The 20,525-nt window shown below is 49.5% G+C and overlaps 1 protein-coding gene across 1 annotated transcript in view; it reads right to left on the bottom strand.

Moving 5' to 3' along the window:
* Nucleotides 1-18,510, bottom strand: part of ANTXR1 (ANTXR cell adhesion molecule 1) — a 131,715-nt gene extending 113,205 nt beyond the window's left edge. Inside the window, exons 1-3 of the mRNA XM_035118587.2 lie at nucleotides 18,039-18,510; nucleotides 4,128-4,199; nucleotides 1,284-1,355 (exon numbers count right to left, since the gene is read on the bottom strand). Coding sequence (XP_034974478.2) covers nucleotides 1,284-1,355; nucleotides 4,128-4,199; nucleotides 18,039-18,190 — 296 coding nt within the window. The 5' untranslated portion in view covers nucleotides 18,191-18,510. The remainder of the gene's footprint in view (nucleotides 1-1,283; nucleotides 1,356-4,127; nucleotides 4,200-18,038) is intronic.
* Between the last annotated feature and the right edge of the window lie 2,015 nt (nucleotides 18,511-20,525).

Genomic DNA, 20,525 nt, shown 5'->3' with positions numbered 1-20,525 from the left:
TGGTATCTCCATGGGAAGGAGATTGCCAGTTCAGCCAACACATTGGGGGGGGGGGCTCCACAAAATCCAACAGGCAGTGCACATTTGTTGATAAATTCCCATTTATTAAGTTCACAATTAGCCCAAAGGGTTTGGTTTTCCAGGGAGATTCCAGTTGGACGGTTAACATTTCGCAGTAACATTATCTGTTGAATTCCTTACTTGATGAGAAGCATCACCATATTAATGAGGCCGGAAGGCTCGACAATTTCAAGTGTGTTTGGGGGACTTTTGGGAGTGTCCCCAGGAGAAAGAATATCATCAATATAAAATAAAATTACACGTGGCACAGAGAAAGTGGATAGGGGAAAGCGTTTCTCCCCCAAGTTCCCTTGTTATGATTTATTCTATGGAAACTTTAATTGAGCTGACTGTAGCAACTGGGGCATGCTCCACATCATTTTAAGTTGGCTTTTAAAGGAATCCTTCAAGGATGCAAGTGTGGAGCTTTGAAAAACCAGTTGTCTCATTATTACAAGAACCAGCCTCCTCATTCCACCTGGCATTTTCTCAAGGCTAGCTTCTAGTTTGTTTCAAAAATGCAGCAAATCCCACCAGCACTAGCCCAGTACCAAATATATTCCATGGCAAGGTGCTGGAGGGCTTTTCAACCACGGCAGTCTTTAAAAAGAAATGCTTTGCAGGTTTTCAAACTCCAGAGGCACACGGGTTCAAAAATCAGAACAGGGATATGAAGTCAAACCCATGGCTGTAACTGAACACACTCTTGTCATAAGAACTAAAGAAGAATCTGCTGGATCAGCTCAATGGCCCACCTAGTCTTCTCAAAGTGGCTAACCAGCAAGCAGGGTTCGAACACAAGAGCAGCACTCTCCCCTGCTTCAGTTTCCAGCAACTGTTACTCAAAAGACTGTGAAGGCTAGTAGCCCTTGATAGCCTTCTCTTCCACGAATTCGTCTTATCTTCTTTTAAAGCCATCTAGATTGGTGGCCAGGACAGCCTCCTGTGGGAGGCGAGTTCCATAGTTTAACTCTGCACTGTGTGAAGAAGTCTCTTCTTTTATCTGCTCGGAGTCTTCCAACATTCAGCTTCTTTAGACGTCCACAAGAGTTACGACACGGTCGTGTTTGCTCCTGGCCTTGCAAAGCCAACTTTCCATTTGGTTCCGTTGCACAGTCTGAATCTCAAGGGGCACAGGTGTGCAGGAGGAAAATGCACGATGCACAAGCCTCAGACCTTTGTAGCCCACCAGCACCACCCTTGCCTTCCCTGCTTCCACTTACCTGTCTTCAGTGAGCCTCATCAGAGTTGAGCCTCTGGTTGAGAAAACAATGAAGGACATCCTCAACTGGGGGCTGGAAAAAGGGAACACAAGGGTTACAATCGACGCTCTGGTTCACCATGGACAAACATGAACGTAAAGCGTTTGGGGCCCACCCAGGGATCATTTCTGAACCATCTAGGGCTGGAACTGAAAAAAAATAACAATCAATCTTTTGCACTCTGGAACTCCCTGTCTATTGATATTAGGCAGTGATCTTCACTGTATTCTTTTTGGCACCCGTCAGAAATTGTAAGGGGGAGGGAGTACAGAGTACCCCCCCCCATCATCAAGAGTAGCTCCTCACAGAGTAGCAAAGGAAACACAGACTCCGGGGAGGGAAGTCAGGACACAGAGAGAGAGTGCCCGGGCTCAGGCAGGATGAAAGAGCCCAGACTCCACAGACGGGAGGAGAGCAAAGGGGACCAGGGGGAGAGGGAAAACATGGAACGCAGACCCTTTCCACCGGTTCCGGAATTACGAAGGAGGAGAAAAGGAAAGAGATTCAGTGTCCCACGCCTTCTATGTTGGGGGCGTTCGCGCCGAGGCGCACTTCCGGATTCTGCATCGGACTGAGAAGACATGTTTCTGCACCTGCTTCACTGTACATATCAGCACTAATAAACACGTTATGGAAAAGTAACCTGAGGAGCGTCGTTACTCGAGAGTAGTCACCAGAAACCCCTGACAGAAATATTTCCATACATTTATTTATTTCATAAAATATATAGGCGACTCGATTGTTAAAAAAACAAAAACCCTCAAAGCTGCTTATGAAAAAGATAAGACAACGAACTCATCACTAAGAAAAATGAAAAATTTAATATGTTCAGGAAAGTTAAAATAACAATAGACAGAAAACAGATTAAGACCTGCATCAACTTTCTAAACATCTGGGTAGGTTGCCTAAACAATTATGTTTTTAGCAGGCACAGAAGAGAGTAAGGTGAAGGTGCCTGTCTGGTATCAATAGGCAGGGAGTTCCGAAGTGTTGGTGCTGCCACACTAAAATGTTCTTACTAATAGGGAACAGGTAATATGGGGCACCTGAAACACTGCCAGTTCCACTCATTGAAGCAGTCCAGTGGGTGGATATGAGGTAAGGTGATCTTGCAGGTTCCTTTGGAGAAGACCATGGCAACTTGTTGGTTTGTAGCATAGGTCAAAAGCCGGTGGGGAACCAACTGAGCTTGCAGGGCCTAACGAGCCATGCCCACCCGCCCCACAGCTGATGCAATCTATGACATCACGTGTGGGACAGGTGAAGAGGCATAGCTGGGCCAAAAGAAGTTTTGCAGGCGCTTGCCCAGCCCCTCACACAGTACCAAATAGGAGCTGGTTGTCAGGCTTCTGTGCACAGTTATGCAAGCCTTAAGTCAGGCATCCCCAAACTGCAGCCCTCCAGATGTTCTGGCCTACAACTCCCATGATCCCTAGCTAACAGGACCAGTGGTCGGGGAAGATGGGAATTGCAGTCCAAAACATCTGGAGGGCCGAAGTTTGGGGGTGCCTGTTCTAGACTCTGCAGCAGTGGTTCGCAAACTTTACCGGGTCACCATCCCCTTGGTTCCATAAACTCATCCCCAGTGCCCCCTGCCCTAACCCTTAAAAAAAGCATTATTCAGATGAGTGGCTTGCATGGCACACTAAGGAAGATAACAACACAACAAAATTCAGCCAAGAATATTGCATGAATTTCTCCCCATATTCTTATTAACGAAAACAGAAGGGGGAAGGAATTTAGAGCATAAAATATTTGTCTGTAGCGATTTATCAAACATGCACAAACCTTCACCCACCACTGATGTACAGTGACAAAGTAATAAGAAAATCAGCAGCTGTTCCAATAACTGCTATCTTGTGAACTGTGGCAACTCAGCATCATAAATACAAACGAATGTAATCTAAGGAATTAGCTTTGAAAGCAGGAAGAGCAGGAAGCAAGGAAAGTGCTTCACTCTAGGATCCAGCCCGGTCAATCGTAAATAACGTGCCTCTCAGTGCCACCCTCACCCCCAGTAACCCCCCCCCACTTTGGGAACCAGTGATCTAGAGAAACGTAACACAAGGGCTAGAAGTATACCATGACTGGTTTTTAAAAACAAAAATTGAAAACAAAGTATTTAATGAGACGGAGAGAGGAGCCCTTAGAATGAATGAATCGATTTATTTCGGTCACTGACCAGAGCGGAACCCTTAGGATACCTTGCTCATGAAAATACAGAAGGAAGGGATCCATTTTGGAATTCATTCTGTAATATAAATTATGCTCCCTTCTTTTAATTAAACGGGATCCAATGCAAGGCAAAAGGAAAGCTCAAGACAAAACAAACTAGAGCAGGCATCCCCAAAGTTCGGCCCTCCAGATGTTTTGGACTACAATTCCCATCATCCCTGACCACTGGGTCCTCTTAGCTAGGGATCATGGGAGTTGTAGGCCAAAACATCTGGAGGGCCGCAGTTTGGGGATGCCTGAACTAGAGGGTTCCCTCCCACAACCAAGTTAAATTGTGAATTTGCTCAGTGAATTTTTCTCAGCTGTGATGTTATGAGGAATCAAAGAAACAAGCCCAACTGAAGCCAAGAGAGATGAAAGAACTTGATTCTCTTCGGGTATAATCCACAATTAGACATGAAGGCCCGATTCCATGCATGGTTTACTCAGCAAAACAAAAGGACTTATTTACCTGGGACTGAGCCCCACTGAACATAGCGGAACTTACTTCCGAGTAAACATGCACTTCCGAAGCCTAATTACGCTTAAGCTCCTTGAAATCAACCTCCTTCTATCAGCCAAATTTCTTACCTTATAAATTTGTGGGCCAGATGTTCCACAAAATGGTAGATTTCATTCCAGTGGTGCAAGACACTTCCTGATCTGGAAAAGAAAACCATTCCAAGCAATATTGGTTTAATTACAGAAACATTTAGTTTGCTGCTGCTGCTTTATTAAGGTTTTGGTTCATCTGGACATCTGTGGAGCTCATCAGGTTCAAAGCTGATCTTCTGTTCAAAATGCCTTTCGCAGTTCCTTGGAGGGGGAGGGGGAAGGGAAATGCCCGTATTTCATGTGTTGCTTTTGAAAGGCCCATGCAGATGATGGATCTCCCAGGTGAGCCCTGGGGACTGTTCTTTGACAAGGATAAATAACTGCAGCACTGGACCTTTAACTCACCACTACACAAATCACACAAGGGCTGCCTCTCATCCGCACCCCTGCACAGCTTTGAGACGGGCTCTGCGCTGCACAGAGCTTTTCAGCCGATTTCATTTGGGAAAAGGGAGACCAGGGCCGGCTCAAGACATTTTGGCACCTGAGGCAGACCCCAGAATGGTGACTCCCTCCATGCCGGGTAAGAAGGGGTCAAGGAAGATCTCTATCAGGAACAGGGGGTGGGACTCAACATCAGGATCTCCTGCCCTGGTGGATCCTGCCACCTTATCTCACTTTGCCTCATGGGTGGGCCGGCCCTGAGGAAACAAAGTTGCTCTTAGTGAGAAACAGTTTGGTCTTGCTAGGGAGAAAGTTAGATAGGGCTGCATCCACTGAAGCGACAGGTTAATGTCCCTTAGTGGCTCACTGGTTCCACTGGCAAAACTTTTTGAAACGGTGGAACACTGTTGTGCAAGACGAATGTAACATGAAAGTAAACACGAATGTAAAACATGAAAGAGAACATCTTAAAATATTGCTTAGGTCAAAAGCATGCAAGAATACATCTAAGCCAACATCCTGCTCCCACAGTGGCCAGCCAGATGCCCAAAGGGAAGCCCCAAGCAGGATCAGGGCTGTCTTACCCCAAACTAAAGCCCGGGGGCCGGATGCGGCCCAATCGCCTTCTAAATCCGGCCCGTGGACGGCCCGGGAATCAGCATGTTTTTATATGAGTAGAATGTGTCCTTTCATTTAAAATGCATCTCTGGGTTATTTGTGGGACCTGCCTGGTGTTTTTACATGAGTAGAATGTGCCCTTTCATTTAAAATGCATCTCTGGGTTATTTGTGGGGCATAGGAATTCGTTCATATTATTTTTCAAAATATAGTCCGGCCCCCCACAAGGTCTGAGGGACAGTGGAACAGCCCCCTGCTGAAAAAGTTTGCTGACCCCTGGTCTTACCCATAGGCGCTAGGGGTGTGGGGCACCCGGGCTCTCAGGGGCGCCAGGCCGAGAGTCCAGGGCCCAAGAGTTGAGCCCGGGGAAGAGCCCGTCCGTCAGTCGGAGTGCCGTGACGGGTTCTTCTGCTGTGGGCAGCTTTGCGCCACGAGTTCGGGGGAGACCGAACCAGCGAGACACTGAGACGGACGGACGGACGGCTCCGCCCTCCTGCATGCCTGGGACTGGGCAACTGGGGGGGGCACCGGGCAGATCTTTGCACCCCAGCGCCACATATGCTTAAGACAACCCTGAGCAGGATTCTGCTTTGAAAGCCATCGAGGTTGGTGGCCATCGCTGCCTCCTGTGGGAGCAAGTTCCATAAGTTTATCGTTCATTGTAACTATTGATGTGTTTTACAGATTTTATATATGGATATAGTTTTAATTCTATCAGTGTTTAATGGTATTTTATTCATCGATTTGTCTTTTGTTTCTAGTGGTTCTTGTTTTTGTCTGTAAGCTGCCTTGAGTGCCATCAGGGGGAAAGGCAGAGTATAAATAAATAGAACAGCAACAACAGCAACAACAGCAACAACAACAACAACTTCACTGTACACAGGTTGTACATTGACAATAAAGGTCCTGAATCTTCTAACATCCAGCTTCATTGGATGCCCACGAGTTCAAGCATTATGAGGGAGGAAGACTCTTCTCTATCCAGGGCCGGCCCTACGGCCAGGCTGGGTGGCGCAGGGCACCACGGCGCCGGCCCGCCAGGAGAGCGCCGCGAGCTGCGCCCACCCGCTGGCCGGCCGGTCCGACGGTCCACCGCGCAGCTGCGCCCACGGCAACCACGCTGTGCCTGCCTGCCCGCCGCGCAGCAGCTCCTGTGGCAGCCGCGCTGCGCCCACCCACCGCACTGGGAAACGGGGCGGGGGGGGCCGCAGGAGGGATCCGTCGTTCCACGGCGCCAGGGGCGCTTAAGACGGCCCTGCCTCTATCCACTGTCTCCATGTAAGTCATAACCTTATACACTTCTACCATGCCCCCTCTTTCTCACCTTCTCTCTAAACTAAATGCTGTTTGGACCCTACCCTAAAAGCCACCCAGGAGTGGCCCTGGGTAAATCTCCCAGAATATGGAGTTCTCACAACCTGGGTGCCATCACTAAGGAAGCCCCGTCTCAGGAATCCTCGACGACAGTTCAGTAATATGCCCATATTGTAAATGAGACAGGACACCAGATGTCTTACTCTATTTGCCAGCTGCCATTTGTGAATTTGGGGCTATGGTAAGATTGGAAACGGGGGCAGAGGCTCCTGGACACCTTTCTTAGCCGCCTGCCCCTCAAAATTTAGTGTCAATCAATCAATATACTTTATTCGACCGATAGTCAGAAACAAAAAACATTTCTCAATACAAAGATAAACATATAAAACTGAAGGCATCAGAGGGATATATAAAAATATAAAACTGAAGGCATCAGTTTTTCCCTTTAAAGAGAGGCAGCTGAGGAACAGCCATTGCGTTTAGAAACACAGGTCTACTTTCCATGGTCTAGAGAAGGAATCCCTGCCCTGGTCCAGCTCTAGAGCTCCCCATGGCTCCGAACGAGCTCCCTTGTCGGCTCTGCTGCTGCAACTCAGGGACCCGCTAGACAAGAGGCTTCTGAGTTCTTGGTGGTTTGGAAGGAGCCTGTCTCAGTTACACACCACTTTTTAAATTCGCCACATAAGTACATCCTCCAGCTTTTCGTCTCCCCTCGGAACAAGAATCCAAACATCTAAAATTACAGCTCTTTTTTCCGCGAGACCTTCCCACACGCCTCCTCGCACAGGAAAAGTGCTGCCACCGCGATGTTGAAGGCCAGCAGAAAGAAATTTAAATAAATAAATCCCTTTTCTTTGCAAGGAGGACGGCTTCTTTCCCTTCTAGATGGAAGAGGCGAAAGTAGAAACATTAAAAAACCCCACCCCAAACCCCCTCAGTTCAGAAACACCAAGAAGGTTCACAAAAGGTCAACCAAAACGATCAAGCGAATAGAGTAACTCCCCTGTGAGGAAACTCCTAGAGAAAAAGTTTGTAAAATTAGGCATGCACCGGAGAAAGAAAATATTTTTGCCCTCTTTCATAAAGCTAGAACTCGTAGGCATCCAGTGAAACAGAATGTTGGAAGATTCAGGACAGATTTTTTTTAAAAGCCCTTCAATGCAACTCACTCCCACAGGAAGTAGTGATGACCACCAACCTAGATGGCTTTCAAAGAGGATTAGACAAATTCATGGCGGAAAATCCGATGGCTATGTTCTGCCTCCACAGTTGGAGGAAGTAACGTTTCTGAACATCAGTTGAAAGAAACCACAGGAGGGAAGCGTTGCTCTTGTGCTCGAATCCTGCTTGTGCAATTCCCAATAGAGGCATCTGGTTGGCCGTGTGAGAACAGGATGCTGGACTAGATGGGCCACTAGCCTGATCCAACAGGCTCTCCTTATGTTCTGCCTCTTAAAAGAGATGGTCTAACCATGAGACTCTAACCTGAAATGGCATCTCACTGTCTTACGAACTGCAGGTCTGCTCAGTATGCTGCACGAACACTAACGGCGGGTGAGCAGAGTCAAACCTGAAGCTCTTCCTTCAGGTGATCCTTTATCTTCAGTGCAAGCCTGGATCACACAGCCCTTCAAGAGGACAACAGTTCTCTGACCACCTTTCAAATAGAGGCAGGGCTGGCCCAAGACATTTTTCCACGTGAAGCAAACCCGATGGCTCCTCCGACCACGTCTCACTCCTACAGAGGGTCTTATGCCACGTGCACCCTCACCAAAGCTGCAGGGCTGGACAGGCATGAGAGGACCTTCTGATTGGCAAGCCCAAGAGGCTCAGTGGTTTAGACCACAGTGCCACCCCGCATTATAGAGCCGGCCATGAAAAGAGGATAATCGTCCTGTAAAGCAGGACACATGGTATATGCTACAGGTCTGGATGATGAAGATCCCAAGGAGGTTATTTTTAGCAGGGGGGTGGGGGGAAGAATGAAAGAACAAAAATGAGGTAGCATGACAACAAAGATGAATGGAGGGGCATGAATGAAAGGGGAACGCAATGCAGACATTCACAATCAACTTCACAGAGTAGAGGCAGCTCCATTCACTGAAGTCCCAGATCTCACAAAAGCAGCCTTCAAATAGCCTCAAAGAAGTGACACCAAAAAAAAATTGCTTCCATTTGAAAAAAGATCACTTGAAAATGTCATGGAAAATGGAAGGATCATAAAACTGGAGAGTTGGAAGGGGTCCAAAGGGCCATCGAGTCGCACCCCCTGCAATGCAGGAACAGACACATTTTGAACTCAGATCTGCTACATTCAGTGTCATTGGAGGGTTCACATTTGACTCAAAGATGTAGGTTTTTTTTTAAAAAAAATGCCCACCCCAAAATACTCATTTTAAAGAACTAAAACCCTGCTTTAGCCTCAGTTGTGAAAGCACCCCTCCACAACAGCTACACTACCAGATGGTCCAGAGTGAGGACAGAGAAACCTGGGGTCTTCCAGATGTTGCTGGCCTCTTTCTCCCATCAGCCTCCACCTATCATGCCAAATGTTCAGGTGTGATGGAGGCTGTATAACAGCTGGAGGTCCACTTGGTCTGCATCAGCCTTCCCCAACCTGGCACCCTCCAGATGTTTTGGACTTCAACTCCCCTGTGCCCCTGCATCCCATGGCTGTGACAGCTGGTACTGATGGGCGTCTTCCGAAACATCTGGAGGTCTTCAGGGTGGGGGAGGCCAGTCTATAGCAACCAGACTGGGTTTTTATTTTTTTGTTTAGACAACCCTACCCAAATTTATGAATCTTTGTTTTAAAAATGCTGGGTTTGTCCATACTTTGAAAAATTCTGCGTCTGCTTGATTTCAAAGTTTGCCTTTATTGGTATTTTCTTGTATATAATATTGTTTTATGTATACTGCTCAGAGGTGTTTTTGATTAAGAGGCATATAAATCTTGCTGGTAAATAAACAAGCAAAGCAAACTTCTTTGGGCAGCTCATATTAAAATATTGGAGAAACCACATTAGAGAGTCCTAGAGCACTTTCGTGACAAAGGAGCGTTATGGCAGCAGCAGCTGCATTTGTGGATGAAGAGTTATGCACAGTTGGCAGAGACATACAGATGCGGGAGGAAATGGTAAACAAGAGGGTCAAATAGCATTTGCCGTTTGACTCAACTGCTTGCCATTTCTCTCCCCTCCCCTCTCCATATTCCTGTCAACTGAGGACAGTCCTCCATGCCTCTGATAATGCAGATTCTAGTCCCACCGGAAGCTGCCCTATTTACAAGAGAGAGCGAAGGCCCTTCCAGACGTCCTGTTTAATGAACATTCGTTCTGATTCGTTTGAACACAAGAACGCCAGAAGAAGCTGCAGGATCTGGCCCAGAATCCTTTTCTCACAGTGGCCAACCAGAGGCCTTTGGGAAACCTGCAAAAGCATGCTTTGAGCAAAAGAGCTCTCTCCCCTCCTGTGGTTTCCAGAACTGGTATTCAGAAGCATTGCTGCCTCATAGAATTGGAGAGTTGCAAGGGACCCCCCAAGGCTCCTCTAGATGGCAAACCTTTTAAAGACTCCCTTTCTCAAGCTCTGGGAGGAAGACCTTTCATTGCCTACAGACAGCCACCCAATCCTAAACAACTCCTCACCCACAATAATACAACCACCAGACTTAACATGGACACTGGTACCAGAGCCTGCAATAAACCCAGATGCCAACTTTGCTGCCACATACACCCGGACAACATCATTACTGGCCCCAACAACATCCAACATACCATCTCAGGACTATTTAATTGCTCATCTTCTAACATTGTGTATGCCATCAAATGCCAACAGTGCCCTTCAGCTCTCTATATTGGACAAACAGGCCAAACCCTACGCCAAAGGATAAATGGACATAAATCTGACATCAGGAACCACAAGACAGAGAAACCAGTAGGAGAACACTTCAATCTCCCAGGACATTCTATACAAGATCTCAAAGCAGCTGTTTTATTACAGAAAAAATTTCAGGAACAGACTGGAAAGAGAAGTTGCTGAATTGGAACTCATTACCAAGCTTAAAAGCATGGAGCCACCTGGGATGAACAAAGACATTGGATTCTTATCTCATTATGCATGATCAAGCTTTCTTTAGCGCCTCAGCCCTTGCTTTTTCCCCGCAGGACCAATTGCAGTCATCAGCAGTCGTTAACAGCCATCTACAGGTTTACCACTCCCATCAGCCCATCACCCATTCCCACACACCCCACCCCCACCCTCTGTATATACATAAGGGTCTGGCTCTTCTGTTTCAAGTGTATCTGAAGAAGTGTGCATGCACACGAAAGCTCATACCAAAATAAAAACTTAGTTGGTCTTTAAGGTGCTACTGAAGGAATTTTATTATTTTGCTTCGACTCAGACCAACACGGCTACCTACCTGTAACTTTTAAAGACTGAGTGCCCAAACTGCAACCCCCAAACCCACTTATTTATCACAAAGCACCACCCACAGTGGAGGCTCCCCAAGGAAAAACACGCACCCTGGGGGTTATGGCTCAGTTTTGTACACACACACCCAAAGCCCCATCCGAGGTGTTTCTACTCAGACACAAGTCCCAGGATCCACGACCAGCTTCTGAAAACAACATGAGCGCCTGCTTGGGGATAGTGTCACGTATTCGAAAGGGACCAATGCCCCACCTGGCCTTTCCCTTTGCGCCTCCCTGGCCAGGAGGGCACCTTCTCGGACTGGGCATCCTGTGCGGAGCAGTTGAGCAAAAGGAGCCCTAAAGGCAGTTCAGCAGACGGGCAAGTTTGGGGATTTCAGCTCTTTGCTGTCCTGCTCGTGCAGCATCCAAAACCTCAGCGCAATTGGGCGCAATGAACTCGGGCCAAAGAATAGCTGCCACCCGTTTTGGAGAGAGTCCCACCGATGGGCATTGCATCTTGCTCCTTCTGTGCGGTTTCCTGCGCCAACCCGCCGCACACATGGCCCAAGTTGAGCTAAGGATTTGATGCACTGCCCTCGCCTTCTGCCAGCTCTGTGCTGAGGGGATAGCACATGTGCCCACAGACAGGGCTCTGAGTGCCCCTTCTGGCATAGGTTCGCCACCACCACCACTGCTCTAGACCAACCCCCTGCAATTCAGGAATCTCAGCTAAAGCATCCATGGCAGGCTGCCATTCAACCTCTGCTTAAAAACCCCCAAGGAAGGAGAGTCCACCACTTTCCACTTGCCCAGAAGCCCTTCTACCTGTTCTCCTTCCACCTCTGAGTGGCTGAGACCCACTGTTACAAACTGTAGAGGCAAAGCAAGGCCAGGGGCCCTTTTCCGCTTTGAAACCCATCGAGGTTGGTGACCATCCCTGCCCCCTCGGGAGAGAGTTCCATAGTTTGACTAAAGGTAAAGGGACCCCTGACGGTTAAGTCCAGTTGCAAATGACTCTGGGGGTGCAGAGCTCATCTCGCTTTGCTGGCCGAGGGAGCCAACGTTCGTCCGCAGACAGTTTTTCCATGTGGCCAGCATGACTAAGCTGCTTTTGACGAAACCAGAGCAGCGCACGGAACTATTTATCTACTTGCACTTTGATGTGCTTTCGAACTGCTAGGTTGGCAGGAGCTGGGACCGAGTGACGGGAGCTCACCCCGTCGTGGGGATTTGAACCGCTGACCTTCTGGTCGGCAAGCCCTAGGCTCGGTGGTTTAGACCACAGCGCCACCCATAGTTTGACTAAGTGCTACACAAATAAGCCCTTTCTTTTACCTGTCCTGAATCTTCCAGCTTCCAAGGATGTCTGTGGGCTGCCATGTTATGAGAGGGAGAGAGAAAAACTTCCTCCAAGCCATGTATAATTTCTTTTTAAAAAAACAACCACATATTTTTATTAAAGATTTCTTGGTTTACAAAAGTATGTGCAATGTCTCTTTTTTCAAGTTACATTTTCTACAGATCAATTTCATTTACTGAGACATTAGTGTTACGTTAGGAAGAAAAGGGGGAAAGAGGTGGAGAGGGCCATGGAGAGGGACACAACTGAAAATACCCACACCACAGCATACCCATTCCTCCCAAACAAACGAAGGGAAATCCCCACAACACTAAACAGGTTGACACAAACCATGCTCAAAGCATGGAAAGCAGAAGTAGGTAAACTCTGTATCCCCACTAATTCCCCTGGCACGCCACCCATTATTCCATCACACAGCGCAAAACCTCCAGATAAAAACCTGGCAAACCAAAGGCTTATACCGCCTAACAGACTTCTACAAAAATAACAAACCCTTATCAACACAAGAAATACAAGACAAACTAGGAGACACCTAAATGCCCTGGCTAACACACCACCAACTACATGCCCCCTTAAACAATCCAGTAGTAAAATCAGCAACAATTAGGCCCCTGAGAACCTTCGAAAGCCATGTATTATTTTATGAACTTCTCTCATGTGGCCTCTTCCCTCCCTCTTCCCTAAGCTTTTAAGTCCCAAATGCTGCCACTTTTCTCACAAAAGAGTTGCTCCATCCCCTGGATCATTTTGGTGTCCCCTTTCTGCACCTTTTCCAATTCTACGATATCTTTCTGGAGGTGAGGCGGCTAGAGCTGCCCGCATTATTTGCCATGCAGCCGTACCATACTTATCCTATACAATAATGTCCATGTTGTCCCTGCGTCCAGATGTCCCGTGTGTCCCTGGGGTACTGCGCATGTCCCCCAGAGACACAGGGATTGGACGGAGGGACAACCAGGGACACAGGGATTGGACCCGTGCTCTCGGGACACAGGGAACAGCCAACTGCCGCTCCGCCAACCGCCGCTCCGAAGCCCAGTCTCATGCTGGAGGTGCGCGGTGAGGCGGCGGGGGAGAGAAGCGCTCCCCCCCCCCGGCAGCCTTGCCGCACACCTCCGGCATGGGACGGCGCTTCCTCGGGGAACCCGAGGAAGCCGAAGCGGCAGCGGGCGCGGAGGGAGGCCCGCTTTGGCTTGGCAGCGGCGGGAAGAAGGGGAGGAATTCCTCCCCTTTTTCCCGCCGCCGCCAAGCCAGTCCCGGAGCCGAATTGCGGCGCGGCGGGGTTTTTCGCCGTTTGCCTCCCCCTCGAGGGAAGGCAAACGGCGAAAAGCCCCCGCTGCGGACTGGCTTGGCGGTGGCGGGAAGACCCGCCACCGCCAAGCCAGTCCCGGAGCCGAATTGCGGCGCGGCGGGGTTTTTCGCCGTTTGCCTCCCCCTCGAGGGAAGGCAAACGGCGAAAAGCCCCCGCTGCGGACTGGCTTGGCGGTGGCGGGAAGACCCGCCACCGCCAAGCCAGTCCCGGAGCCGATTTGCGGCGCGGCGGGGTTTTTCGCCGTTTGCCTCCCCCAGGGGAAGGCAAACGGCGAAAAACCCCCACTGCGGACTGGCTTGGCGGTGGCGGGAAGACCCGCCACCGCCAAGCCAGTCCCGGAGCCGAATTGCGGCGCGGCGAGGTTTTTCGCCGTTTGCCTCCCCCAGGGGAAGGCAAACGGCGAAAAGCCCCCGCTGCGGACTGGCTTGGCGGTGGCGGGTCTTCCCGCCACCGCCAAGCCAGTCCCGGAGCCGAATTGCGGCGCGGCGGGGTTTTTCGCCGTTTGCCTCCCCCTCAGGGGAAGGCAAACGGCGAAAAGCCCCCGCTGCGAACTGGCTTGGTGGTGGCGGGAAGACCCGCCACCGCCAAGCCAGTCCCGGCAGGCCGCTTCCTCTAGCGCCCGTTTTTAAACGGGCTAAAATCCACTAGTAGTCAATAAATGCCCTATTAATTGAGCAGAGTTATACAGAGCCCAGGAACTATTTTGGTTTCCCTGGCAGAGAGCACATTCGGACCCGACTGATCTCTCAGAAAGTGCGAGCAATCTGCAATCCTCATCACCCATGTGGCCTTCCCTTCCCCATCCCATGAAACTTGGCACTCCGGAAGAAATATTAGACCCAAATTAAAGTGGCCAGCACAAGAAGCTGGAGGCAGCCCTTGTGTTTTGCAGCAGGAAACTGGAGCGGCTTTCTCCTCGTTTTCTTAAGGGGCATGTGGATTTGTTTCCCTCGGGGGTCTCCCTCTGCTCCAGTTGCCATTCGGGGGGCTCTCAGCTTGGCATCCTGGACAGCAACTAAGCTTGTCCACTTTGAGAAGCAAGTGTGTGTTTTGGGGAGGGAACCCACAACCCTTGAACGCAGCCTGCAAGCAATTCCACTCCCACCCCAGTCCGAGCCATTGCTGAGACCCATTGCTCCAGTAACCAAATGACAACATTTAGCAGCAGAGGTGTTGGCCATTTTCCATTTCTTTTCTTTGGCTGTTCCAATGCCCTTTCTGGGCCAAAGGAGTCCGGGGGCTTGCCATATGGCTCTTCTGAAGCATTTTCGATGTGAAAATGGCCGGCTCAAGAAGAGCGCCAACGTGGAATGCAAGACTCACATCGGGAAGAATCCCAGCCTGCGGAGTCCCGTGGGCAATCGTGACCCATTTCCTCCCTTCTTTCCCACTACTCTGCCAGCCTGGCCCTACCAAGGAAGGTTGCTGGGAGGAGAACGCAAGAGCCCTCCCCTGTGCCACCCTAAGCTCTGACTTCAGAGAAAGGGCAAAATAAAAATTTGACCAATGAAATAGATTTTTAAAGACTGGGACAGCAGTATTATGGTCATAATATTGAATTAGATAAGTGGGAAACATTATGGACAAAAACAATTAAATTTACTGCATGTACGGCACTTAAGGGAAATTTAATGAAGATGATGTATAGATGGTATTTGACTTAACTGTCAGGGGTCCTTTACCTTTATCTTTTTTAACTTGCTAAAATGTATAGAACTCAATATAAGGCAAATTGGAAATGCAAGGAGAAGGAAGGGAATTTCCTCCATATGTGGTGGACATGTAGTAAAGTTAAAGCCTACTGGGATATGATATACAATGGATTGAAAAAGATTTTTAAATATACTTTTATTAAAAAAAAACAACTGGAGGCTTTTCTATTGGGTATTGTGGGAGAAGAAATTCCAAAAGTAGACTTAAATATGTTTATGTATGCTATCACGGCTGCAAGGCCACTTTTAGCCCAGAAATGGAAGCAGCAGGAACTTCCAGCTTTGGAAGAATGGCAGATAAAAATGATTGAATATGCAGAACTGGCAAAGCTGACGGGGAAGATCCGAAACCAGCATGACAAACTGTTTGAAAAGGACTAAATTTATACAATATATGAAAGAACATTGTAAACATCTGAGACCGTCTGCAGGTTTGATTTAAAATATTTTGTAATGATAATTTTTGAAACTGATTTACAAATACTAAAGTAATTTTGTTTAAGTAAGAAGGTAAACAGGGTGATATAGAAATGCTAAGAGCATTGTGATTGCTTAAGAAAGCCAGGGAGTGGGGCAGGGCGGAGTCGAGGCTTGGTATGAGCAAAGTTGTATGTGATTATATGATTTGATATGAATGTGACAAAGGAAAAATATGAAAACGTAATAAAAATTACGTTTTCAGAGTGCACCCACTCCAGACAATGGTGGAAAACCACAAGATGCCATGTTGCATAGTGGTTAGAGTGTTGGACTTGGACCTGGGAGGTAAAGGTAAAGGGACCCCTGACCATTAGGTCCAGTCGTGACCGACTCTGGGGTTGCGCGCTCATCTCGCATTATTGGCCGAGGGAGCCGGTGTATAGCTTCCAGGTCATGTGGCCAGCATGACAAAGCCACTTCTGGCGAACCAGAGCAGCGCACGGAAACGCCGTTTACCTTCCCGCTGGAGCGGTTCCTATTTATCTACTTGCATTTTGACGTGCTTTCGAACTGCTAGGTTGGCAGGAGCTGGGACCGAGCAACGGGAGCTCACCCCGTCACAGGGATTCGAACCGCTGACCTTCTGATCAGCAAGCCCTAGGCGCAGTGGTTTAACCCACAGCGCCACCTGGGTCCCTGGGACCTGGGAGACCAGAGTTCAAATCCCCACTCAGAAAGGAAGCTCACCGGGTGCGACAATGGGCCCAGTCACTGCCTCTCGGCCTAACCCTACCTTGCCGGGCTGTTGCGGGGATTAAATGAGGAGGGTGGGAGAGCCATGTGTGCTTCCTGGGGGAAAAGGTGGGAATTTATATTTATAAGCAATAAATAAATAACCCTATTTTGAAACTGAGGAGATGCTCCATGTGTGGAAGCACAGGGACCCGGGAGAGTGTCTGCTCTTTGAGGAAGGAAAATTAAAACTTCCACAAGGCCGATGCCCAGCCTCTTGGGGCCGTGAGAGCAGCTTTTTGGATCCAGGCCTAGATGAGGCCTTTTGTTTGGGTTTTGCCCTCCCCATCTTATGACATGCCTATTTCTATTAATGTTGCCAATAGTCCCGTCCCTCTATTCTCAGGCACCCGCACAGCTGGATAAATGTTGTAAACGCAACCATAAGCCTCTTATGTAAACACGATGGCACTGAGTCAGCTGTGGGGTAAATAACATGAGTAAGCATTTTATATCATCTCTGGACACTATTAAGCAAGAGAAAGCAGCAAGGAGAGAAATGTGCATTTCATTAGCTGGGAACAAAGAAAAAAGTGACTCAGAGTTAAAGGGAGAGAATCGTACATGGAGTGGGGGGGGGGGAGAGAAGCCACAACAATTGCACTTTCCAACACATTGGCCAAATCGCAAGTTTATTCCTTAGCATCCAGAACCTGAGGATCAATTCAGGAGAGGAAGGATCAGGTCCCTCTCCATCACTCTCGGAGAAAACAGAGGTGGTGTTCAGCAACACCGGAGGGCAAAAAAATAGCATCCCTTAGCTACCTACCTCCTTTGCAAAAGTTTCCCAAACTTTGCTTTGCTGGGTGAAACACGGGAATATCTCTCCCTTCAGAACATAAGAAGAGCCTGCTGGATCAGGCCAATGGCCCATCTAGCCCAGTGTTCTGTTCTCACAGAGGCCAACCAGATGCCCCAACGGGAAACCCACAAGCAGAACCTGAGCCCAAGAGCCCTCTCCCCTCCTGTGCTTTCCAGCAACAGGTATTCAGAAGCAGAGCAGAGCCATCCTGGCTACGTAGTAGCCCTCAAAAGCCCTCGCCTCCTCCATAAATTTGTCCACTCTTTTTTTAAAAAAGCCATCCCAGCCTCCTTCGGGAACCAATTCCATGGTTGGCCACATAGGGAATGGCGGGAGAGCCTTCCTAGGGGCAACCTCTGCACGAATCACCAACCCAAATTGCAATCGCTGCAAAAAAGGACTTGTTGCTGCTGCTGTATACATTTCCCAAACCGAGATAAACTAGAGCAAGAAATGCAACAGGAACCTGGAAGAGTTCCTTGGGGGGCTTCCAGACTGGGGGTGGGGGGTAAAAATAAAACCTCTTTCTGCTGGCCTTTGACACCTGAGATGTGAGCTTCCAGGACCCATCTTATTTTTATGATTGCAAATTGCTTTACATGGTTTTCAACCTGCCCTGGGTGGAATAATAAAAATAAAAATACTGATTAAACGGAGGTGGGGGTAATAAGACAGCTGCTGGCCTTTTGATGCATGCCCCTGGCCTCGTGGGGAGGCTGCCCAAAGCCCCCTCCGGATCGCCCACGAGAGCCACTCACTTGTCCAGGATGAAGTAGAGGTCGAAGCCCCCGTAGCAGGCGGCGCCGCCGTCCTCCCGGCTCCTGCCTTGCCCGCCGCAGGCGAGCAGCACCGTTGCAAAGAGCAGACCGTGCAAGCCCCAGCGCGGGAGGCTCGCCTTGCGGGCATCCATGGCGGGGCAGGATCCAGCGAGCCCCGGGCCACTTGCGCGCCTCCTCACGCCCTCTCCATGCAGGGCTTCGCGGCGCGGAGACCCGAGGGAACAATCGCCGCCAAGGCAAGAGGGCTCGCCTCCCCGTTTGCGGATGATGCCCAGCGGGCTCGCCGCCTCCTCGCCTTTCAAAGGGGCTTCTTCTCGCAGCGCCGACGAGGCAGCATCGCCGCAGTCTGCAAGGCGAGAGGCGGCTTCCGGAGACTTCTCCCCCGGGTCTTTCCCTCCCCGGCTTTGCCCCAGATTTCGGAGAATGTGGGAAGGCTCTCCCTCCCCCTCCCCAGGATGGCTGCTCTCGGGGTGGGGGTGGTCCTTGCCCTGCCGTCCAGCCGAAAAAGAGCCCCGACGGCGGCATCTAGTGGCCAAGGAGGCAAGAAACGCACAAAAAACGGGGCAGCGCGCAAGATCCTTGCGGGATCAGGCTCCTGCAAACTCTGCTCAATGTGGCCTGGGGAAAACCTGCGAGCAGGATCCGAGCCCTCTCCCCTTCCTCCCGTGCTTTGCAGCAGCTGATACGCCTCTTATAATGACAAGGGCGCCCACCTGATGCCGAAACTGAGTTCCAGCTGGGGGGAAAAAGCCCTGGCTAGTAGCCACGGACAGTCCTCTCCTCCATTTATTTGTCGTATCCCCTTTTAAAGCCATTCAGGTCGGTGGCCATGCCTGCCTCCCGTGGGAGGGAGTTCCAAAGTTTAACAATGCCGTTAAGGAGGACTTTCTTGCACAAAAGCCGAGGGTCAGCGCTGCTTTTCTCTTCCATGTGTGGAGGGGGGGCTGTCTTAAAAAAAAACCTGTGTTTCCTTACTTTGAAAAAATTGCCCGCTGCAAAATTCGTTCCCAGTCATTTTTCCAGCCTTCTCAGGAGGCGGGCTTTTGGTGCAATCTGCTCCCAGGCTTTTGGAAGGAGCGAAGGAGTGCGTGCCTAGGGGTCGCCTGGTTTCAAAATGAAAACAAAACCCAAGCCCACGCCATTTCCACCCTGACATTTCTCCTATGCTCCTTTCGGGCCACAGTGGAGTCTGCTGGAAATTGGGGAAGCGGGAAAGAGCTTCACAGGCACCGAATCTGGAAAGTTGAACAAGACGCAGCCCGAGGGAGCTCTAGGGCGACACCCAGTGGCTCAAGTGAAATTTGTACCCATCGCAGCTGACTGTGTGCACGTGTGTGTATCCGACATAAACATTGTCTATTGTATTATCCTGGGCGTAGCCAGGGGGTGCAGGGGGGACAGCTGCCCCCCCTCAAGTAAATGAATAAAAAATGCTTAACTGACCAATTGCCTCACGGATAACTCGCTTCTGCAGCCCCTAACATAAAGCCTAAGGTAAAGGGGCCCCTGACCATCAGGTCCAGTCGTGTCCGACTCTGGGGTTGCGGCGCTCATCTCGCTCTATAGGCCAAGAGAGCCGGCGTTTGTCCGCAGACAGCTTCCGGGTCATGTGGCCAGCATGACAAAGCTGCTTCTGGCGAACCAGAGCAGCGCACGGAAACGCTGTTTACCTTCCCGCTGGAGCGGTCCCTATTTATCTACTTGCACTTTGATGTGCTTTCGAACTGCTAGGTGGGCAGGAGCTGGGACCGAACAACGGGAGCTCACCCCGTTGCAGGGATTCGAACTGCCAACCTTCTGATCAGCAAGCCCTAGACTCTGTGATTTAACTCACAGCGCCCCCTGGGTCCCCAACATAAAGCCTACCCCCCCCAAAAAAATTAAGAAAATAATTATCAAGCAAAATGGGAAGCAAATCTGCTCACTCAAATACCATTAGAGAAATGAGTTTGGATCTGGAAAAATGTTCCTTAATGAACCCCTCGGTTGAATTTTTATGTACCGTACTTTTTAATAAGATTGTGGCTCTGTGCAGAGATGCAAAAGAAGAGGGCTGGGTCTGAAAACTTGTGGGTGGGTGTGGTTAGGCTCTGTGATACACTTGTTGCTTGTGTGGTGCAGAAATTAGGCCTGGGTGCCTTCACTGGAAATTTTCTGTGCATCTTGGTGCATGAATGGAGCTGTAAGTACTGTATCTTAACTCTTAATGAAATGTGGAGATTTAAAAATCCTAGATAGAAAACTAACATCTCAGGATTGAAGCCTGGGCTGGAACACTTCTTCTTCCAGACCCACTGACTTTCTGTGTGCAGGGGGGGGGGGATGAGTACAAATGATGAGGATGAAAGACCAGCAGGGCCGTCTTTAGCAGATGCGGCACCAGGGTGCAAATATCCACTTAGCGCCCCCAAATTACCACAGATTGTGTGTGTGTGGGGGGGGTGAAACTGTGCACTGTCAGCCATG

Source organism: Zootoca vivipara, chromosome 6 (genome assembly GCF_963506605.1).
Source record: "Zootoca vivipara chromosome 6, rZooViv1.1, whole genome shotgun sequence".
Taxonomy (NCBI): Eukaryota; Metazoa; Chordata; class Lepidosauria; order Squamata; family Lacertidae; genus Zootoca; species Zootoca vivipara.
The sequence above is the reverse complement of the archived record's forward strand: the minus strand, read 5'-3'. Positions and strand labels throughout refer to the sequence as shown.